The 24,193-nt window shown below is 39.1% G+C and overlaps 1 protein-coding gene across 1 annotated transcript in view; it reads right to left on the reverse strand.

Annotated features, from left to right (window-relative positions):
* LOC142345136 (uncharacterized) overlaps window positions 1-23,619 on the reverse strand; it is a 37,504-nt gene extending 13,885 nt beyond the window's left edge. Inside the window, exons 1-3 of the mRNA XM_075397223.1 lie at window positions 23,606-23,619; window positions 21,209-21,396; window positions 11,156-11,344 (exon numbers count right to left, since the gene is read on the reverse strand). Coding sequence (XP_075253338.1) covers window positions 11,156-11,344; window positions 21,209-21,396; window positions 23,606-23,619 — 391 coding nt within the window. The remainder of the gene's footprint in view (window positions 1-11,155; window positions 11,345-21,208; window positions 21,397-23,605) is intronic.
* Between the last annotated feature and the right edge of the window lie 574 nt (window positions 23,620-24,193).

Consider the following 24,193-nt stretch of genomic DNA (forward strand, 5'->3'; position numbering starts at 1 on the left):
CCATCACCCTTCGAAGTCTCACACTACACGAAGAAATTGAACGACCGTAGCCCTCATATCCCACCTTTTGTACAACGACGAATAGCATCACATAGTTTGTATGAGAACCGTCATCCATCCAATAAAACTCACCCCAATTTGTTTGTCGCACCACACGCATTCACGACACGCAACCCTCCCGAACCAATACGGGGGCTCTAAACGACTAGAACCCAATCCGAGAGCGGGAATCAGTGCAGGGGTCACAACAAAGTGAAGACCCATATTGGCTCAAATCACACGTCAGCAGTGAATCAATCCAGGCAAACAAATGCTTTAAAAACTGTAAGACAGAAACTCCAATTTTTTTCAATATCATAATTCGATATACTTATATTTGAACTTAGACGGCAAGAAACCCAACCCGCGAATTTTTTGTATATTGGGGTAGCAGATTTAAACTAATCGTTGAAAACATTGGTAGGGGGCCACAAAAACAAATTTTGAGGCGAAAAAACGTCGATTTTGAAAATTTTCGGTAGATTTACCGAAAATTCGAAAAAAAAACTGATATAAATGGTTCCTATATCAAAAAATAACATCTGATATAGAGAAATCTGAGAATCCTTAAGAATTCCGTGTCGAAAATTGCGTAATTCTTAATTTGAGAATTCCGTGTCGAAAATTGCGGAATTCTTAAGATTTCCGTGTCGAACAACGCGGAATTCTTAAATTGATTTTTCCGTGTTGAAAATCGCGGAATTTTTTAAGATTTCCGTGTCGAAAATCGCGGAATTCCTGATTTGAGATTTCCGTATTGATAATAGCGAAAATTTTCAGCTAAAATTTTCAGTTTTGAAAATTTGTGGTCAATTTTGAGGCAATTCAAAAAAAAATTAGAAAATTATTTTCGAATATTAATAAACCGTACCTTCATGCATAAAACCGTCGTTTACTATATTACCGTTCCGTAAACAAGAATTTGCTAAGAAATTGACCAAAATTTGAAAAAATTTAACAAGCATTAAAATTTTTTGACAAAGTTGTCAAAAATTAGTTTTTCCAACAAGAAGGTTCGTTAATTGAGTGAAACTCATTACACAGAAAAAATTGTGAAAATTTTCACAACCTCCGGCCTACAAAAATTTATCGAGTTCCCATATTTTCCTCCTCTCTCAATTATGTAACGTTTCGCCCGCGTTCCTTTTTTTGACCTCCCACTCTTCAATTTTCCGTTTTCTTTTTTTTTCAATAACGTCGCTCTCCCAAAACTTCTCTTTTCGTTCGTACGCTACTTTTCCGGATTTCGATGTAGTATGTCATATGTGATGGAGTATGTTGTTGTTTTTGCTGTAGTATGTTGAGTATGCTAGTATGCTGGTTTGTTGTTTAGGTCTTACAGCTTTCTAGGGTGTGACTTAAGTTTATTCTCGAGTTACGGCTGGGTTGTCCTTTGACTTTTCAACTTTACCTGTTTACTAGCCCTCCTGTTGTAGTATATTGATTTTGCTGCTGTATGTTTGTGTACCTGTATGATTGCTAGTTGGTTTGGTCTCGTTGCCTTCTAGGGTGTGACTTAAGTTTATTCTCGAGTTACGGCTGGACTGTTTCTTGACTTTTCCAACTGTCTTAGTCTACAAATACACTATTGTTGTTTATTCAATTTTGATGTAGTTTGTTTAATACTTTTAGTATGCTGATTGTTTGTTTCGGTTTGGGTTTTGCTAGGATGTGACTTAAGTTTATTCTGGAGTTACGGCTAGTAATTTTCTCGACCTTTTCATCCTGTTAGTGTACTACTGCATTGCCGTAATTTAATTTGTCGTTAAATTTGTCGTTACAGCCCATAATGAACTATATTAGATTGTCTTGCAGTAGCTTCTCTCCTTCTTCCTAGGGTTTGACTTAAGTTTGTACTGGAGTTACGGCTAGGTTGTTTGGTTGAGTTTTTGCTGTGGTCTGCAAACATAGTTCTTTCCGACCTCATTTCCCGTCCGTTCTTTCCCACCGTCCCGTTTCGTTGCGTTGCGCGTTTTTGCTCGCTGTCCCGCACGTCCCGTTTCCGTTCCGTCGCGCACTGCTCGCTCGACTTCTCGTCTGTCCGTTTCCTTCGCGTCGCGCGTTGCTCGCTCGACTTCCCGTCCGTAACGTCTCCGTTTCTTCGCGCGTTGCTTGCTCGACTTCCCGTGTGTCCTTTGCCTCCCTCCGCGTTGAGCGCATAGCGTTCAGCGCTCCACTTCTGTTTTTGTCGAGCACTGTGTGCTCGACGACACTTTCTGCTTTGGGCGGTTTGTTTTACAGACTGTCTACAGTGTGCTGTGTTTGGTTTCTTTACAGTGGGTTTGTTTTGCGTGGGTTCGATTTACTTGGAGCGTGCATATAATAGATAACCGTGTGCAGTGGTAGTTTTGCTGGGTTTTGGAAATAATAACATCGTGATGTCTAATAGTCTTGATCAAAAAGTCAAAAAAATGTACGCTGCCAGGTCAAAGCGTGAGTCTGAATTGCATGCTATACATGAAGATATTCTTCATTGTATAAATGCCCAAAGTAGGCGAGTGAAAGTTGAATGCCTAGTAACAAAGTGCAACGAAGCATTTATGACTGTTGTAGATAAAAACGAGGACCTGTTTGCATTTGCTGGAAAAACAGAGGATCCAAGTGCACTTGTTCCTTCATTAGAGTCTTACTTGGAGGCAATGACAACTAAGAACGACAAGATACTCACTTCAGCAAGAAACTACATCAACTCTGCTGATGATAAAGCGAGTGAGTTCCAGGAACCAAGGGCTTCCATTCGTTCAAGACTTCCCTCACTTATGACCTCTTCAAAAGCATCTAGTCAGCGTAAACATGATTATGTAATTGCTAAAATGAAGCGCGAAGAAATTGAAAAACAGAATGAGGCAGCCATTCGCCTCGCTAAACAGAAAAAGCAAATGGAAATAGATGAACTGGAGGAAGACAACAGGAAACGGTTGGCAGAGGCAACTCTGCAAGAATTTGAATTGCTGGACGCTGTTTCCAAAGGTAGCCACTCTGAAACAACTGCAAGTGCTAGGAGCTCAATGAGAAGTGAAAAGGCTGTCCAGGATTGGATCAACACCTCACTCGCTTGAAGTGTTAACAACGAGAAAACTGATGAACCAGAGGTTACAAAAGACCCTCCAGAATGCCCTAGCCACAATAACGGCGAAGCAGTGGAAGATCATAACACTGATATTTCAAGGCATTCCATTCCAAAAATTTGTCGAGGCAATTACTTTTTAAGCAATGAGACCTTGCAGCAACTCGACCCCTATTATACACCACGTGAAAATTTTTTCGCTGCTGCTAACACGCAGGCGTTGTACCAGGCAAACCTACGGGCGCAAATGAATCAAACAGGCCAACAAGGCATGGCGCTTCCGAGCATAATTAACCAAGGAACCGCAGATAATCAACCGCCTTCTGTACACGCCCCCGGAGCTTCTTCAACACCCATTCAAAAGCCCGTTGAATCACAAATAAATCAAAAAAATTCGTCCGAGTTTTTTCCACACGCACATCTTCAAATTTCGCAATCCAGGGCACCTGAAACATCAAGTCTGCCCGAGAATATTTCGGCCCAGCGTGTATGCTCCCGACAACAAATTAATTTTGTCCCCCGAGCACCAAACGCCACTCTTCCTCCTTTTCCGACAACAAATTATCCAGCCCCCGCAATAAGCGTTCCCTTGTACCCAAGCGCCCCACCAAATCCAAACACTCAACAGCACAGCTCCGATCCCGCTCGTCCTAAGGACTTTCCCATTCCGAAACCAGTCTTCGCACCTAACCTCACTGCTCCCATCCCACAAGCCACTTTGGATAATCAGTCTCTCGTCAAAACATTTCAGAATAATAATAACCGAGTACACAAAATTGTACGTTCTGTTGCTCCGCCTGTCCCAAATATGCCCAATATCCCTCTTGGCCAAAATTTTGTGCCAAATATGAGTCACTGGCGGTTTCCACAGCACGGACCGTCAATATTCAACCAAGACACAACCACCGTGAATAGTCTGCCTCCAAATGTACACGCCCATATCGCACCGTCAAGCACTTATGTTCCACCACGAATTTATCACAATTCGCCCCTTTGATTGATATGCAATCACCGTTAGGCGCGCAGCAGGAAAACCTGATTGCGACTACTAATGTTGTACCTGGTCTAGCCACTCCGGTTTTTCAGCCAACATACCCCTATGTTGGGCCCACTCCGTTGAGTTGGAGCGGTCCGCAGGTGTCTGCACCTGCCCCTCCGATACCTGACAATGCGTCATTGATTAGGGAATTAGCTGATGCAATAACAAGCAAGAGAAACGACCCTTTGCCCGAGTGGAAACTTGCAGAGTTTAATGGCGACCCATTAAAGTGGCACGAGTGGTATGGTCAATTCAAAAGCGCGATCGACGCGCAGCCGCTCACTGATGACGTTAAATTGACGTACCTTAAAACACTCGTCACCGGTAAAGCAAAGATTGCAATCGCCGAGTTTGCCTACTGTGGTTTAATGTACAAGGATGCACTAAGGACTTTGGAACGTAAATTTGGCCAGCCACAGGCAGTCGTAAGTGCACACTTGGATAAACTAAGCAGTTTTCCACCTCTTAAAATGCACAATAGTGATAACATCATAAACTATTCTGCTGCAATATCCAGTCGCGTTGGGGTTTTCAAGTCGTTATCATATGATGCTGATTTGAAGAGCGCTTCCCTACTTAACCAAGCGGTACAGAAGTTACCACCAAACATGAAAGAGTCATGGTCACTCTTTACGGTTAAGAAGCACTGGGTTAAGCCTACCCTCCTTGACTTTAACGATTGGCTTAAAGAAAAGGCTGAGGCCCATGATCTTATGAAACAAAGCGCAACAAAGGCCAAACCTGAAGAGAACATCACTTCAGTAACCAAGACCAAAACAGCTCCAAAAGTGTTTGCATCAAATTCGCAACAAAGGGAAACAAAGAAGCATATGCCATCTGCTTCCACAAATACTTACTTTCGATGCATTGTATGCAAAAGTAACCACCGGCTATGGGAGTGTCGAGTTTTCAAGGAAAAGGCTCCAACCCAGAGAGCTAAGTTGGTGGCGGATAACAAACTTTGCTTTTCGTGCTTACGGGACAAGCACACATTCCACCAGTACCCTCAACCAAGAAAGTGCCAAGCAGAAGGGTGCAATAGTTCGCATAACAAACTATTGCATGGAGCAGATAGGGTTTTCCCAACAAAACAGTCGACAAATTCCAATACCATTCAACCTTCTGGCAGCACAGGTCAAAGTAAAGCAACTTCTAGTCAAAGGTCAAAGTAAAGCAACTTCTAGTCAACTCCAGCCTAATAAGACCACCACAATGTCATCTGTTACTGATGTTAAGGGGCTCCTTCAGGTGACTGAATTGCAGTTGGTCAATTCGTCCGGTTTAGATACCAAGGCTTTAGTTTTGTGTGATACCGCCTGCAGTAACTCTTGGGTGGCCGGTAGTCTCGCAGATAGACTCGGTTTGCACGGTAAAGCACTAAAGCTAACTGTCAAGGTTATTAATACCGAAGAAGTAGTTGATACTAGGGTTGTTGAAGTTACTGTGAAACCAAGAGAACAACAAGATTTCGAACCATTCACCGTCAACCCTTTCGTTATAGAGAGTCTGAACTTCGGCTCGGATATAATTTATGTACAGGCCCTGCAAGAGACTTACCCACACTTAGCAGACCTTGATCCCGTAACATATTCCTATAAAGACATTGAGATGGTACTCGGACAAGATGTCTATCATGCCATCCGGCCGTTAGAATACTTCTCTGCCGATGAGAAGCGTTCACCCGTTGCCGTACGCTTGCCCATAGGTTGAGTCTTAAGTAGTCCGTTACCATCAAGTTCGTGTTTAACCTCAACGTGCTTTAAAGTGAATATCGAACAAGAAAATGAGTTAGCAAGTCAAGTAAAGTCATGGTACGACATTGAATCATTCGGGGCAAACAAGCAGGTCGACTCAAGATCTGCTGCAGACGCAAGGGCTCACGAAATCCTTGAGAGTACCACCATACACAATGGCCTGAGATACGATGTCGGAATGCTGTGGGCAGCAGATAACACCAAGCTCCCAAATAATTACTTCTCATCCCTTGTGCAACTAAAATCTCTCGAAAAACGATTGGCTAAGGATGAAGACCTTAGAGAGAAGTATACTAGTACCATCAAGGAAGACCTAAACAAGGGGTATGTAATTGAGGTTCCGGACGCTCACAAGGTTGAGAACCGGTCCGATAAAGAGTGGTACCTACCCCACCATCCGGTTTTAAACCCGAACAAACCGGGTAAGGTGCGTAGGATGCTCAATGGAGCAGCAAAATTTCATGACGCCTCACTGAAAAAATCTTTGCTCACTGGCCCTGATCTGCTCCAAAACCTTATTTACGTACTTCTTCGCCTCCGACAACATCCATATGCCGTCTCTGCCGACATCGAGGGAATGTTTCTACAGGTTGGTGTATTACCATCAGATCAACCATCACTTCGCTTTCTGTGGCGGGAGGACCCCACAACTAACGTTGTAGTGTATCCATATACGCGCCATATATTCGGGGCTAAAGACTCGCCCACATGCGCCAACTATGCATTACAACGCACTGCGAGAGACAATGCCAAGTTTTACCCCGAAGCTGCAAAAGCCGTCCTTGAAAACTTCTACATGGACGATTACTTGACTCAGTGGAGTCTCCTGAGAAAGCCATCAATAGATCGAAGGAATTGGTACATCTTCTCCATCTCGGTGGGTTCAAGCTTACAAAGTTTGTAAGCAATGTGCAAAATCTGGCTGATCGAATTGATGGTCCGCCTCAATCTACGGAGCCCAAGGTTATTGTTTCATGTCAGGAGGATTCATCGCATGTGCTAGGGTTAAAGTGGGATCACACTAAGGACACTTTAGTTGTGAGTAGGGGTACAAGCTGCGCTATCACCAAGTCCCTCACGCAACGCTTGGTCCTAAGTCTTGTCTCTAAAGTCTTTGAACCCATTGGTCTTGTCGCACCGTTTACCGTCGGTGCGCGATTAGTCTTAAAAAACATCTGGCGTGTCACAGGACAGCAATGGGATGACGAGCTCCCACAGGACATGGTTCAAAGATTTTTGGTCTAGAGTGTGGACTTACCAAAGCTTGAAAACATCAAAATTCCTCGAAGTTACTTTAGTGGACCCTTTGATAATACAGAGTTGCATATGTTCGGTGACACTTCCCAGGATATTTTTAGTGCCGTCGCATTTCCTCCAGCCCGAGTAACAACCCCTACGGGCAAGATAAAAACAGAGCTTGCGTTTGTTTTGGGGAAAGCGCGCGTGGCGCCAATGAAAGTAATGACTGTCCCTAAACTGGAATTGCAAGCAGCTCTACATGCCGCTCGGCTGAAGAACGAAATTATTCAGGCACTTACTGTAACTGTTAACCAAGTTTTCATGTGGACAGACAGCACAACCGTTCTTCAGTGGATAAACTCTAATGAAAAGCAACCAATCTTTGTTGCAAACCGCGTTTGTGAAATTTTGGAGTATACCAGCGTTGACCAATGGAACCACGTCGCAACTAAGGATAATCCAGCTGACGCTGGCACGCGTGGAATGTCCGCTGAGGTTTTGCAACTAAGCAGTTGGGTCAATGGTCCACATTTCTTATCTAACTCAAGTTTCCCTTTCGTACCGAACAAAGACGTCATTAATAACATCAAACTTGGCGTCAACCAAGCAGTCATCATAGAAGACACTGTTTCTCTCGCTACATCTGTTAAAAAAGAGATAACTCCCGTTCCGTCATTATTCCTATTTGATAAGTTTAGTTCTTATCAAAAGTACTTGCGCATTGCCGCATACGTTCTCCGGCTTCTGCTGAAACATGCCGGCTACCGTAACCCCGATGGTAGCATTACTGACCCTACTGAGCTTGACGAAGCCGAGCGTCATCTACAGTACTTGTTGCAAGGAGAGTCTTTTGAAGCCGAAAGAAAAGATATTCTTGACAATAAATTCGTTAAACGGAGTAGCCGAATTGCTCCACATTCACCGTTTATTAGTCCAAATGGGCTAATACGTTCCTCGGGCCGCATCAAGCGGTTACTGGAAGTTGGGTTTAACGTAAAGTACCCAATCATCTTAGATGCACGTCATCCGTTTGTAAAACTGTTCCTTGAACACACGCACGTACAGCATTATCATCAAGGCGTTGAATACCTAAGATCAATTGTGCAGGAACACTATACAGTACTGAAACTAAGATCATCCTTGCGTTCCATCAAAGCACACTGCCTGAGATGCCGAGAATTCCAAGCTGTAACTATGCAACCAATCATGTCTGACTTACCTAAGGAGAGACTTTCTTACCAGTCTCTTCCCTTCACGAACACTGGCGTTGACTACTTTGAGCCATTCTATGTTACTGTCCGCCGTACTACTGAGAAAAGGTGGGGCTTCCTCTTCACCTGTCTCACTACTCGCGCTGTCCATGTCGAGATAATTACATCCATGGACACCAGTTCTTGTGTTATGGGAGTTGAGCGGTTCGTGTCACGTAGGGGTACACCTGCCATGATTTGGTCGGACAATGGCACTAACTTTATTGGAGCGGAGAAAGAACTCCGAGAAAGTATTGAAAAGTGGAACGTTGTCAACATTGCAGCTGAGCTCGCTCACAAAGGTATAAAATGGAGATTCAATCCACCCAGCGCACCACATCAAGGTGGTATCTGGGAGAGGTTGGTACGCAGCTTCAAGCGCGTGTTGTATACTATTCTTGGCACGCGTCGCCTCACGGATGAGGTACTGCATACTACCTTTTGTCTCGTGGAGAATGCTCTCAATTCGCGTCCTTTAACAACCGTAAGCGCTGATCCGTGCGATTTGAACGCTTTAACGCCCAACCACTTTCTTTAAGAAGAATACTCTACCGGTATTCTGTCTGTTGTCGGCAATAATGAGATTGACCATCGTAAACGTTACGCCCGTGTGCAGTCGTACGCTAATGCGATCTGGTCCCGTTGGATCAGAGAGTACGTACCGACGCTGAACCGACGCTCTAAGTGGCAGACGCCTGCCGAGCAACACCTTAAGACCGGTGACTTGGTTTGGATAGTTGAGGAAACCAACCCTAGGGGTTACTACCCAACCGCTCGGATTGTGGAACTCCGTTACGGCTCCGATAGCGTTGCGCGCTCCGCCGTTTTACGTACGTCGACCGGTTCACTCGTCCGTCCACTTGTAAAACTTGTACCAGTTTTCCCAACATCTTCTTCCGGGCCGGTGGATGTTACGTAGTAAATGAACGAATTATTAGCCAATCAGAATTGAGTATTTAGATTCGAATTTAAATGGGTATAAAACGTTCTAATATACATAGAAAGTTCCGAAAAAGTTCATTTAACCTAATTTTAAGTAAATATAACCATGATATGTATCGATTAAGCTGGTTTTCGGCTCAATATTTTTAGGTTTTCTAGACAATTGCCGATTGAATACGAACTGATTTTGACGTCAATGACATCAGACAAAAAACCAGTAAAATAGCATCAAAAAAACCTTGCCGTCTAACCTTTCACTTGTTGCTATGATCATCGCTAATGCTTGTACGTTACAATTATACGTTGTTCCTTTACTATACGTTGCTATATGTCGATTACAGAGTTAAATTCAAAGAGCTTTCCGGACTACAGTTCTCGTTTACTGAGTTAATAATTTCACTGTTTTTCAATAAAACTTCAGGCTAATTGAAGAAATTTCGATGACAGTGTTGTCCACGAAGACTAAAACAGCCTCAAAATGACTAAATTTAGTTTTATCAATGGTTCAAAATCTGTGAGTACAAGAAAACAATGAGCAATATTACAGGTTGTGAGCGTATTTTGTAAAATTTGAGAGAAATTTGACGAGTTTATACTCTTCAACTGTACTACTGAAAAAGTTGCTGAAAAGTAATACTGAATGAAAAACTTGGCAAATTACATTTTCTCCCAAATAATTTTTTGATAAAATCAGGCGTTACCATGCTATAGTTGAGAAATATTTTGGAATTTGCATTCTCAGCAAAACATGAGTTATACTTTTTTCAAAAAATATCCAAAGTTTTTGACCTGTTTAGTGTTAGAATTGTGTTAAAAAACCAGGCATTAGGGCACCTATGAAATGCTGTAGAATGAGAACATTAAAATTATCAACACCTGGGTTTGCATTTATCAAACACCGCCGATTCATCAAGTAACAAAAAACGTGCTCTTGAAGACCAAACAAAAAATTAAGATTTTTCTGGTTGTTCAGTTGCAGACCTACGGTAGCTTTGGAAGGTTCCGTACGCTTAACATTGTTTCTAGGAACGCAATTAGAGTCTTGTTTGCTTGAATTTGAAACTGAACCATCAGAAATTTGCTTTATAATATGCCAGAGGTTAAAATCAATTATACGGACTGTTCCCTGCGTTATAAATCAGAAAATAGTATTTTATTTGAAAACAATCGTGCCCAAAGTTTCTTGCGTTTGAAGTGAAGCTTACCATTGATAGAACACAAACAATCATACATATATTTTCTAACGTATTTCACTCTGAAATATTTTAGTTACCTTTTGATCCAATCTTACCAAGAATTTCAAAACCAAGCATACAGTTTATTTTAAACGTTGAAAGACACCAACGAGAAACAGAGGACAATTAAAGCTGATTATATAAACTTTCCTAGGTTGAAAACCAATATTTTGGACTTCAGCAGTGCTAATAAGAACGCTTCCACTGAATTATCACTCAGAGCTAAACACATTCAAAATTGTTATGATTAGGCGTGAAAATTCAATCGCTCAATTCAAATTAGAAGTGAGATTAGAATTAGAGCTGAGTGAGTTTTATGAGAAAAAAAAACCATTTTGCTAGAAAAATAAAGAATTGAACAGTGATTTTGCAGAAAAAACATAGCCGGCAGATTGCCGGAAAATAGCCGCGATAGACGTTTCAGGCCTTCCATGAATTTGAAGCAACTTAAAAAAGATAGACAGATTGACCACCAGTCCTTTATGCGCAATAATAGCCTCCTGGAATTGAGGACGCGGCTATCAAAAAATACCATCGAATTCCATCAACAACGAAACTCAAACTATATCGAAAAAGTCTTAAATTCTCACCGAGTGTCATATCCTTGGCCACAGCAGACCCTTGATTGAAAGGGTCCACAAAAAAGAGAGGCTGGGAAGATATCGTCATCGGCTTCAGGATTCTGTTCGTTCCCACTTTTGCGTCTCCCAATGTTTTCACACCACTCGCTCCACTTACAGCCCTTCGCTTCCTCTTATTAGCAGGACAACTTCCAGAAGCTGTAAAACAATTGTAAAAATTTTTAAAAATCAAATTTACATGAGAAGTTTTAAATAAACTCCTTCAACAGACGCTTTTTTTACCCTGATGTTACGCGTGCAAGAATCTTGCAAGATTAACATCCGATCTCGACTCATGAAAAAGATTACCCTCGACTTTAGCTAGGGTCCTCGACCATGTAATTTAATTCTATATTTACCCCCCCCCCCCCCACTTTGAATTATTAGGTCTTTTCATAAATTCCAGGTCCAGACAGGGGGGGGGGATTATTTTGTTTTATTGCAACATTCTTTGGTTCGAAATGAGAATTGTCCCGACATGATGTAATACGATACTCATTTTTTGATTTTTTAAAGAACTTTTAGTAATTCAACTTTTTCCTTTTAGGTTAAAAAATGTAACTTGCGAAAAATTAGTTGGTTAGAAACATCGTCATTATTTAGTATGACAGGAAACTTGGGCACCTCGGGTTTACACCTCGAATTATAAAAAGACATTTTAAATCCAAGTCTGGCGCTAGACTTGGAATATCTAACTGCAAGTTTTGGATGGTCAAAAAATTGGGAGACCGGTAACAAATTGTCAAAAATTGGTTAAAAAACGCAACAAATTGGACAAAAAATTTGTCGGTTAATGGGAACGCAGAGACAAATCTTGTAATCGAATAGTTAAATTAGAAATAATGGTTGACAACTGTGGCGATTAACACGAAATTCAGTCCATATTTATTACCCCAAATTACCGCACTTTTACATTCATGGTGATCACCTTTAATTTATAACTTCCTTGACTTCTTATGACATCCGATCTTAACTAGCTATTTACTCTGATAATTTACTTCTCTAAAAGATCAAGGGTCATCATATCACCTATAACAAAATGAAAAGTTGGGGACAAGTCTAGTATAAATAGAACGTGTTAGCTCCTTGTTGCATTCACTCATTTCATAAATAACCAAGATGTAAATCAGCACGTGGATGAGGTACGTATATCTTTCCATACTTTAAACAATTAACATTATACTTTCAACACTCCTCCTATCATGTTAAGTGTTTGTTCCGAGAAGGACATCACGAAAAAGTGATACTTTGGTCCTCCCCAATGCTTTTGTAAGTGTGTCTGCCGGCATGCGATCGGTAGGTAAGTAGTTTAGCTCTAATAGTCGACTTTGGACTAAATTCCGAACGAAATGCACTTTTATTGAAAAATGCTTTGTCTTTCCGTGATTCATCGAATTTTTACTTAGAGCAAAACAAGCTTGGTTGTCTACAAAGACGTTTACTGGCTGCTGTATTTCTAAATCTAATTCTTGTAATAGGTTAACTAAATGTACTGCTTCTTTATTGGCCTCTACTACGGCGTTAATCTCAGCCTCAGCTGTTGAAGTAGATACACACTTTTGTAACTTGCTAGCCCAACTGATTGCACCTGAACTATTATTAAGTTTAAAACAAAAAGCACTTGTACTTTTTCTATTGTCTATGTTGCCTGCCCAATCTGAGTCTGAAAATCCTGTTAACTCCAGTTTCTCACTTTTTCTAAAAACCATCTCTGATTTTATACCTTTTAGGTAACGTAAACACCCTTTTGCCGCATTCCAATGTCGCCTTCCAGGATTTTCAACAAACGAACTCAATAAATTGGCTGCGTGCGCAATATCTGGTCTACTTGTTAATGCCAAATAGTTCAAACATCCCAATATACCCCTATAATCACATGATTGCATTTCTCTATGCTCATTGCTGCCTATTTCTGGTGAATCTAATTTTGATAGTTTCAGGCTAACATCTAAAGGTGTTTCCAGTGTCTTTGATTCGCTCAAGTTAAACTTCTCTAGTAATTTTTCTACATATGCTTCTTGGCTTAGCATAATTTCGTTTTGTGTTCCCTCAATTTTTATATTTAAGAACCAGCTAAGATCTCCATAACTGCTAATTTGAAATTGCTCACTAACTTTATTTTTGAAGTTTTCACAAAAGTCTTCCTGCAATCCTAATATCACCATATCATCTACCCAAAGACACACTAATCCCTCTATACCATTTTCTCTTTTCTTTATGAAAAGACACTCATCTTGAATAGCCGGCGTGAAACCTAATTGGTTGAGAAAAGTTTTGATTGTTAAGTACCAATTTCTACCGGACTGTTTCAATCCATATAAACTTTTCCTCAGCTTACAAATTAATGGATTTCCTTGCTTGTCAAACTTTTCAAACCCTTCGGGCTGTTGCATAAAGACTTCTTCTTCGATGTCGGCGTTTAAGTATGCTGTTTTGATATCCATTTGTTTTAACTCGGTGTTTTTATATACTGCGTAGCTTATCAGTACTCGAATTGTTGAGAGGCGTGTTGTTGGTGAGTAGGTTTCGTTGTAATCCCGACCTGGAAATTGGCTAAATCCTTTTGCTACGAATCTTGCCTTATACCTTGTTATCTCCCCACTAGGACCAAACTTAAGAGCAAAGTGCCATCGGCTACCAATGGGTTTGTTTCCTTTGTTCTCTGCCAGTTCCCAAACTTTATTTCCCACTAATGAGATGTATTCCAACTTCATTGCCTCGTACCAGTTTTTATCCCTAATTGCTTCATCAATAGACTTAGGTAGCAATTCGTTGTTAATAATTTCACCAAGGAAAGCTACCGGGTTTAAATCTCTATCGCCATCTGAATGATGCTTGTTGACTATCTCCTCCTTCTTTTCTTTGACTTCAATAAACATTTCGTTTTCCTTGAAAGTTACATTGCGAGATTTTCTAACCTTAAAGACCCCTTTGTCATTTGGAATACCTACCAGATAAGTCTTACTATTGTCTGAAGACCCTAAGAATATTCCTTTTTGAGAAGTTCTATCAATCTTACCACGAAAATTTTTTTCAACATGAACGAAAGCTGAACAACCAAACACTTTGATTGATTCTAAGTTAGGTTTCTTCTTGTACATTGCCTCAAAAGATGTCTTCTGAATACCTGAATGGAAACAAAAATTTTTAATCTCACTTGCCATGTTAAGTGCATATGGCCAATACTCTTTTTCTAAACCTGACTGCTCTAAAAGACATCTAGCCATTGGGGTGATTGTCCCCCAATTCCTCTCAACCTTTCCGTTTTCTTGTGGTGTATACGGTGCCGAGAACTCAAGTCTAACGCCTTTTCGTCTACATAATTGTTTTATGTCATTTGACACATATTCCCCTGCACCGTCACAAACTAAGGTTCCTGGTTGTCCTATGTCTGCAAAGAACTGTTCAACTTTTTCAAAGGCCTCGTCCCTTGTCCTCAAAAAATATAGTTTCTGGTATCTGCTAAAACTATCCACAAACCCTATTGCATACCTGTGACCATCAACCGCTTCCGGTTAGATGGGCCCTAATATGTTGGTATGAACAATTTCTCAGACTTCACTTGCTCTTGTTCCTGAGTCTCTTGGTACTGGAAGTTTCTTTGATTTATTTAGCTGACATATTTCACAGTTTGCTAAATCATGCTCGTTTACTTTTAGCCCCACTGCGTGATCTTTTAATTTGTATATGTCCTCAACATTGTTATGACTCAAACACTTATGCCACAAACTAAGGGGATCTCCATTTGCTAAGTTGCACTGCTCGCCGTAATCAATGTTGTGCCAGATAAAAAAACTATCTTTTTCCTCGAAAGGGAAAACTGTTCCGTTCTTAGTTCGTATTTCTGAAGTCCCACCAAAGACGACCTCATTGCCTGTTGCTCTAAGTTTTGACACTGATATCAGATTCCTTGTGTTGTTGGAAAACAAGCAACGCATTATTTAATCTTATTTTTCGCGCTAAACCATTGGAATCCAAAACCCTAATTTCAACTGTTCCTTTCCCACTAATTGAACTTTTACTGCTGTTTGCATTAGTGATGGTACCAGAATACTCCTTGTCTATATCTATGAATAAACTTTCATCTCTAATCATATGAACGGTAGCACCTGAGTCTAAAACTAGCTCATTTGCAGGGTTGTTTTCCGACGTTTGAAAGAAGGAAAAGATCTCTTCTTCTTCTTCTAAATTCTGCTCCTCAACTAAATTTTGCGTGCCCCTCTGGTTGGTTCTCCTGCTTTGACTTACAAACTTTTTCTCATGTTTCTGTTGCTTTCTACAAAATTTAGCTATATGTCCGTGCTCACTACACTTAAAACATTTCATTTGAGAAGCTTTGGTTTGTTCAGGAATCGTTTTCTTAAACCTACATTCTTTTGCGATATGTCCCATTTTCTCGCAGTTGAAACATTTCCGTTCCTTATTAAAGAATACGCTCTCTGTTTTGGTTTTTACATTTTCATTATCGAAGTTTATCAGGTCTCGTTTTATTTCCTCTAGAGTTTTCTCGTCCTTGCTGTATTTCACGAGTGTTGCGAAATTTTCATATTCCTTCGGGAGCCCTTTTAGAATTATTGAGACAAACATTTTGTCACTAATTCCTTCGTTCACTAGTGTTAAGTTGTATTGCATATCATCTGCTCTGGTGAGATAATCTACTATACTCTCACTTGAAGTCTTCCGAAGGCTAGTTAATTGTGCTATCAATTTGTGTAGCTGGGGTCTCTCAAAACTTTTGAAGCGTTTACACAGTACATCCCAAGCTCTAGTACCATCACCCTTATGTGGTCTAAGAAAAAGAACTGATGTTTTGTCTAAAGCCTGAACTAACTCGTACCACAATGTCTTCTTTTTCTCTTCTAATTCTTCCCTCCCCTTTTCTATAGCTTGACTTCGTTGCTCCTCCGAAGAATTATTTCTAACAGCTGGCACATAATCTAGATAGGTGGCTTCTCCACTAAGAACTTTACCAAGTTTTAGAGACTGCTTACGAGCCTCAAACTGTTCAGCAAAATACAAGAAATCATCCTCACGCCCGCTGAATACCAATCTTTCTAATTTTGAGCTCATTGTTAGGCCTGTCTTACTTTCGTTTAATTTCCGTTCGTCTCAAATTAACCCTTTAGCTTTAAATGTTCCCTACTGAACCAAAGACTTATGATGCCCCAACTATGTCCTTTGTTTTTCTAAGATAGTACTGCTCTATTCTTTTGTAAAAAGGGTCGGGCTGTGAAAAAAATCTTGTTCGGACTTAGATCAAAACCCCTTTCCTTTCTACGCGTGTATGAATCTGTTGCCTGTTGGTGGCTGTGTTATAGGGCGACGAAGCGGTGAGTCGTTATGTTTGTGTATCCAAAAAATTCTTTTTAGCACCAGGTTAGCACTTGTTGTAATATGGTAGCACTTGTTAGAAAAAAAAGACACTAAGCAAAAAGAGTTAGGTCGACTAAATTAATCTAGAAGTTGGTGTTCTGTTCGAGTTCTGTAATATTCTTGACAAAATCGAAAGCAGGACATTGACATTGAGCCAGGGTTTTTTTGCCGCGATTAAGCATGATGAGGATACCAACACCCTTCTAGGATAATGTACTCGAACCCTAATCCTAGTCCTAATTAAGAAATCTTTTACCACCAGCTTTTGTGTCTTTCGACCAAACTTGTATCTTACAGAAGCACAGCACACACAATTGAAAATGAAACAGTTGTTTAAGCTGAGCTGCTCTCAGCTATACTAAGCAATCCTGGTTCCCCGACAGCTCTGTTATACAATTGAACCTCCGCGCTCCTTTTTGATCCCCCACAACAGCTCCACTCACTCTTTACTTCACAAGCAGAATCCACTGCTTAGCTACACACACTTAGCACTCCACGATTGAAGTCCCCCGACCAGGTACACAAGCTCTCGACTCAACAGATGAAGTCCCCCAACCAGCTTCACAAACTGCTCACTTCTTAAGTGAAGTCCCCCAACCACTTACAAAAGCTTCCAACTCCACAATTGAAGTCCCCCAACCAGTCACACAAGCTTTCAACTCCACAACTGAGGTCCCCCAACCAGTTACACAAGCTTCTTACTCTTGCTTCTTCTGGTCTTACTTGGCCACTTCTTGACTACAAGGCTTGTCTCTCCTTGTCTTCTCTGTCTTCCTCCCCCAGTGATTTCAGCGATCCTCTTATGTAGCAAAGCAGCAACAACGTTTTTCTATTTACGATGGGGGTTGATTACTTAACTTAGAAAAGCTCTGGGCCCATAGCCTGTCGGTTAATGGGAACGCAGAGACAAATCTTGTAACCGAATAGTTAAATTAGAAATAATGGTTGACAACTGTGGCGATTAACACGAAATTCAGTCCATATTTATTACCCCAAATTACCGCACTTTTACATTCATGGTGATCATCTTTAATTTATAACTTCCTTGACTTCTTATGACATCCGATCTTAACTAGCTATTTACTCTGATAATTTACTTCTCTAAAAGATCAAGGGTCATCATATCACCTATAACAATATGAAAAGTTGGGGGCAAATCTAGTATAAATAGCACGTGTTAGCTCCTTGTTGCATTCACTCATTTCATAAATAACCAAGATGTAAATCAGCACGTGGATGAGGTACGTATATCTTTCCATACTTTAAACAGTTAACATTATACTTTCAACAAAATTGAACAAAATGGGTTCAGAAAAGGTGAAAATTGCAGTAAGAAGTTTTTAAAGGAAATTAAATGACGAAGTTAATAGATGTCGGAGAGAATAAAAAAGCTCCACAATTGAAACTCGAAGCATCAAAATAAATTTTTGGGCCGAACAAACTGGAGCAGTAATATTTTTTTTACCATTTTCCAATGAATACTTATTCCAGATATATTCCACACAATCCGAAAGCCATGACAAAATGTGATTTTTGCACTTTTTGGGCTCAAATTCAACTGAAAACTGCTGAGAAACAGCCAAAAACACTCAAATGACACTATCTGGGCATATTTGACCTCTAAGGGCGCTTGTTAATTGTTTTTGACGGTTTTGAGTTGAATTACTAAAAATTAATCGTAATAAAGTGGCCCCTTTACCTGGGAATAATCTTGCAGGTGTAACCCAAGTCTTGGCCAAGATTTGTAAGACATGTACTTAGACTTGTCCATTACAGTAAAACAAAAAAACACGGATCCAGGCTTCTGTAATTAAAATATAGACTTGGAGTTCGATCCAGCATTCAAATGTTTTCCTCATAAACACTAATTAAGAAGTATTGATTCACATAAAATTGTGTGAATGATTGAAATTTGATGTCAAGATTGATGGTTTTTTATAATGTTCCGAAACACAGTTTTTATCTCCCTACATCAACACCCCAAGTTCTTGATTATAATGAGCTCAAGGGAAAATTTTTAAGCTCGACAATGGTCAGTTCAGTCAGTTTCAGCTTCATTTCTCGTAGTTTCTCAAAAATTGAGAGAGAAGAAATCTTTTATAATTTAAATATGAGAGTAGATGAAACCTCGAAATTACGATTAGCAAAACTTCGAAATAGGAATACAAAAATATTTTCTAGAGCTTTTGGAAAAAATTTCTCATGTAAAAATCAAACAAGATTTGAATCATTTTATTCAGTTTGTGAACTCGATGAAAAGTAACACTCTAATCGTTTTTTCTAAAAAAAATAATCAAAATAAATGTATTTAAAAACTCTTTGCTCACCGAATCCTAGCTCTATCCCATATCAAATGTTGAAACATATAATTTTTCTTAATCTGTCGATTTTGCTTAATTAAAACTAGTAAATAAAGTCCACAAATACAAAATTGGGCTTTAAATCATAAAAGTACTGCCAGTATAATTTACAAATGAATATAGTTAGGGCTCACAATTGCAAAACTTTTAGGCATCTTATCAGTTTGGCGTTCATTTAGTCGACCAGAAAATGAAAAAAATTAATTTATCTAAAGACACTGGCTGCCATTATCTATAAAGAGGGGAGATAATCGACAATAACAGATAAGCAATAGTTTGTTCCCGGCAATTATGATACAAGGTGTATTTAAAAAAAATAATAAAAGTTTTTACCATTTTTATAACACTATAATTTACAAAATTTTAAAATGTTTGAGCCATAAACTTTTATGAGCACCTTCACTTCACTTATATAAGTCATGGACTGTACTTGCAAACAATTGCGTGCAACATTCGCTGAAAAATTTACGAGCATTTACACCTTAATTGAACTCCATTAAAAATGTTTGCAAAAGTAAAATAGCTCAAACATGGCCACATTTTATGCTCCTGTTTTGGCTGTTTCAAATTCCTGTTCAAGATTTGTGTTATTTCATGACAATCTTTCTGGTAAATTTGTTGAATATTGAACTATTTTTTTAAACAGTACAGATCAATGTAGCGGCCATAACTTTAGGGATCCCTTAGTTTTGTCATTTGTCATTTTTTTTGTGAAAAGTTCATCGCTTTCTATATCGATAATTCATTCAGGGAGTTTGAACCCTGTTCTCGTTTTCTTTTCGTTAGCAATCACATCCTCGACTTCCAAAGTTGCCAGATCCAGAAGATAAAACATAAACCAACTAACGTGGGAAAAATTGCTCTCAAACGACAGGTGGTGCAAATTAATTCAGGGGCTCTAGCCTAGATAATATTTTCCTTATGGATGCAGAGACATCAACCGAAGGTAAGCTTCAAACCCTGCTAACTTGAATCCGATTCCGTCAACTTGCCGAGGTTTCAGCCACTCGGCTATCATGCCCTTGTCATCTACTTTCTAACAATCGGTTTTGTTTCAACAACAAACTTTAGCGAGGAGTGAGAGAAAATAAAACCACTCAAAAATCAAAAAGTGCGTGAAATAGTCATCTGAGAAGTCAAAAATTATTCTAGAAGAAAATGGCAAAATCGGTCGAGCAAAAAATTTGAATAAAAATTTACAATAATTACTTCTGAGCAATTCGAGAGCAATTAATCATTTTTTGAACAAAGCTCGTTGTCTTTGTAACATTTCTAGAGGTGAATAGCAGCAGCACCTTGGCGCTAATTACTGCCAAGTCTACGCGCCTTTTACGTGCAAACAATTGTTACGTGCGTCTACGGTTACCGAACTAAAACCACTTAAAATTCATGTGGTTGCGACGTACGGATCAATTAAAACGATAACGTAGTATTGACTACAACAATTTCAGTTTTATAGTGGGTTCTACTCCATATCATTCCTCTTCTAGTAGTTTCAATTACAATTAAGTTAATAGTAGCAATTATACAAGCGGAACTTTTTTTAAAAATTGGGGTGAAATGGGAGAGTGAAATTTAACGAGATACAAAAGTGAAAACCACCTTCAAGAATGAGTGATTCTGTACCAGTAGGCGCTTCCCAGGTTTAGGGCTCAATAAGAAATGCAGACTCGTGGAAAAACCTTTGCTCAACTTGTCATTTGACAATAGTTCGACCCATTTTTTCTTATTATTTTGCGTCGAGCAAAAAGCTGGGCAGAAGATGTGAGTTCATTTAAAGTCCAGCATGGTTAATTTGAGTCGAGCAAAATTTCACAAGCAAAATTTTGGGTCAAAGTAAAGTAGAGATGCAAAAAACTGGGTTTAGTTAAAGTCAAGATGACATAAGTTCGAGCCAAAATCTTTTCATAGGCAATTGGGGCCGAGCATGGTCCTTTCACGCCCATTTTGGGTCGAGAACGGTCTTTTCATAAATCGAGGCCTTAGCCTGGGTTATTGTGATAACTAGTGTTTTCCTTGACGCTATGATCAATGCTATATCATCAACGATTTAAGAGCGAGCGCGTATTAAAAACAAGCTATAGTTTAATCATGGTTGATTATTGTCCTGTTGCGTCTGATTAAAGTGTACTTCATTGCATGAAAGCACACCATTAAAAAATTGTTATTATCGCCATCGAGAAGTGATCAAACGTCAACGCGAAGCCAAGTTGTTGAATGAATCGGCGAGGGCGATAACCTCGGCACTGCAACTGTTGTTATCGATAGGAGAGTTGGTAAAAATTCTTACTGCTAGTGGCGATACAGTCATCCGAGTTGTCAGAGATGCATCCAATGACGACGCAGTGTATGTAAACAACACCCTCGAGGTTGTTCTGCCACCCGAATGCCACGTGACTCATCGGGTCTCTTCTTTCGCCATCTGCCGCCCTCACAACTTCGTCCCTTTCGAATGTGTTGTCGGCAGACGCTGGGCACCTTAATATAGGATAAAACTGAAATTTTTGAATTCTGGGACGATCCTAAGGAGACAAAACTTTTCGCTTCGCTATCAATGATTCACAGATAACAGATTTAGACGGTGTCCATAAAGTTTGGAAAGAAAGAGAGCTTTGAATATCCTGAGAAAAATTGGGGTCAAAAATGTGAAGCAATGCACAAACTTTCAAGATTTTTGCACCTTTTTTTAACAAATTAAACATATAAAAACATGATCATGTCCAGACGTGAAAATCTACAGGGAAGACTGCGATTAACAAGCTGAATAGTTTTTGTATTTTATTGTCTCTTATCATCATTGAAACCACCGTTTTGATCAGTTTTGCTGGAACTCGCAAAAATGTAGCAAAGAATTATTCGGGCAAAATTTTCAGCTAAAATTAATCAAGAAAAATGAAAAGTTTTTTGCAGCTACAACCAATTAAAATGTTTGCTTTGCTCTTTTAGCAATAAACTTTTCCTATGAAAAAGAAAAAATAAAAGTATAGTTTGTTTTATATTTCCAAGATAATTTGGAAGTTACATACATATAAATATATAAATCTTTCTTTATCACTTGAATTTCATTAGATTGCCAACAATGACGTTTCAATTTTTGAAAACTGAACATCGAACATCAATTTCACATTTCTCTAGAGAAAATGAACAATTTTTTTTAGGGTCTTGGGAGAGCATTGTGATTGTTGTGAATTACAATAATCAGTTTCTTCAAAAAGCATGCTGCTTATTAAACATCAAGAAAACTTCAAAAATTTTGCTTAATATTTGCTTGTGCCTATCAAATTTGGATGCATGTTTCTCATGCAATTTTGCATAAATTGCAAATTTGGAAAAGTTGGTACTATGAGGTTTTGGAGTTTCTTAGCTACTTTGAAGTATCAGCTATCTTGTGCAAAAAATTAGTGCGCAAATTAGTTCCTTGTTCACAGAAAATTGAATAGACCTGCAGATCACTACACATGTCTTGCAGAAATTTTTAACTCAATATGGACAAACAGCAGGAAAGTTTTTGTGGCCCTCCATGAGTTCATTTTGGCCTTTACTTTTTAAAATCTTGTGTTGCGTGCTGAAAGATACCCACATCCGAAAACCGATTATTAAATGTTGACCATTTCTATTAAAATTATAAAAACTCAAAGGAATTTTTCAGCTGCAAGATAATTACGCAGACAATGCCCAAAAAATCGAGTATACACAGCCCATTTTGATGATCTTTTTCATGACCCATTTTTAAGATTAGAGTTGTAAGCGGGCATGGAAATGATTAGCACCAAGCTAATAATTTGAAATTAGCTTAAAATTACGCCTTACCCATAGATACAGTATCTAATTACCCATTTGAAGGAAAGCCTAATTGGCGACTACTTTCAGAAACTTTCCTTAAGATACTAATTGTTGATTAAGAGGACAGCTACCCAAACTGCTCACAAGAACAATAAAAACTTTGAATGTGGTGTCAAGTAACTACTAATTAAGTTCGAGAAATAAAGTTTAAAGCTAATAATATTGTCAAAATTAATTGATGTCCAGAAAATTCAAATTTAATTGATGCATTTTTTTGGACATTGGCCAAGTATTGGCAACGGCCGCGCTGTGGATAAATTTGTTAGTTCAGGGAAAAAAAAATGTTTGATAGGAAACACAAGCGAAGAATGACTGATAGTTAGCATTCAAATCCAAAAGCAAGAAGGACAAAATCCGAGATCTCATTGTTTTATCTGATAAAATAACTGCTTGCCATGAAAAAATAAAAATTCAGGAAACTTATTGGAATAACATGGATTTTTTTTTAGATTTTTAGTTAAATTTGGTTTAGCTATTGAGTTAATGTAAAATCTGATTTGATATAATAAGAAAAAAATCAAACAAGGAGGTGTAGGTTTTGACAATTTTTTTTATCTTCTTGCTTGTATCTAAAAAAATGATTTGTGAACCAATAGGAGATGAATTGCGAAAATGCAGTTGGTGTTGGGTAATTTTACTAATTCCACGTCCCTTCTATTCTGCTAGTCTAAAGCTCGGTCAGTTGATTTTTTCAAAACTTCTTAACCTGACTGTTGGTATCAGAGATAATTAAAAGAAAACAACTTCTCGACAACAGTACAGTCAGTATCCACGATGCTTTGACCATTGTAAATTGCTCCTCTTAGCTTTGAACGTGAGCAAAATCGGGAAAATTTTTGCTGACCAAAGGGCCATCATGTTGATAATAAGATCATACTATCGTCGAATTACACATTTCATTGGTTTTTTGTATTTTAGCAAATTTGCCCAAAATCAACGACATTGCGAAAGTCACCGCAATTTGGCAGTCCTTGTCGCTAATCTCGGCAGCAAATTCTAGCAACAAGATCACTGCAAAAATTAGCGACTAATACCCCAAAATCAAAGGTCTAGATTAGAGTCAGCGACCTGATCAAAGGATTAGAATCAATTGCACTTGTCGCTAGTATTCGCGCACTATAAAATGCGTAAACTTGCGACTAATAAACCAAATTTTTAAAGCTGGGTCTGTCAGAATTTTTCGCACTCTCCTGCGTTTTTGATCTTAATACATATGCTTAAAATACCTGCGTAAAACAGCGAGGAGCCGAGTATCTCGAGCAAATGTGCTTTTTGCAATGTAATGCATAGATTATGAAGATTAAGGTTCTTCAATCATCATATGTATAAATATGAATATAATGAATATGTATACAAATGCATGTATCAAATTGTAATAGCCGGCCCTGTTGATAAACTGTCGATAGCCGGATTGTCTTAAACGGATTGTCGT

The sequence above is a fragment of the Convolutriloba macropyga genome, chromosome 8 (genome assembly GCF_964194025.1).
Source record: "Convolutriloba macropyga chromosome 8, txConMacr16.3, whole genome shotgun sequence".
NCBI classification, from domain to species: domain Eukaryota; kingdom Metazoa; phylum Xenacoelomorpha; order Acoela; family Convolutidae; genus Convolutriloba; species Convolutriloba macropyga.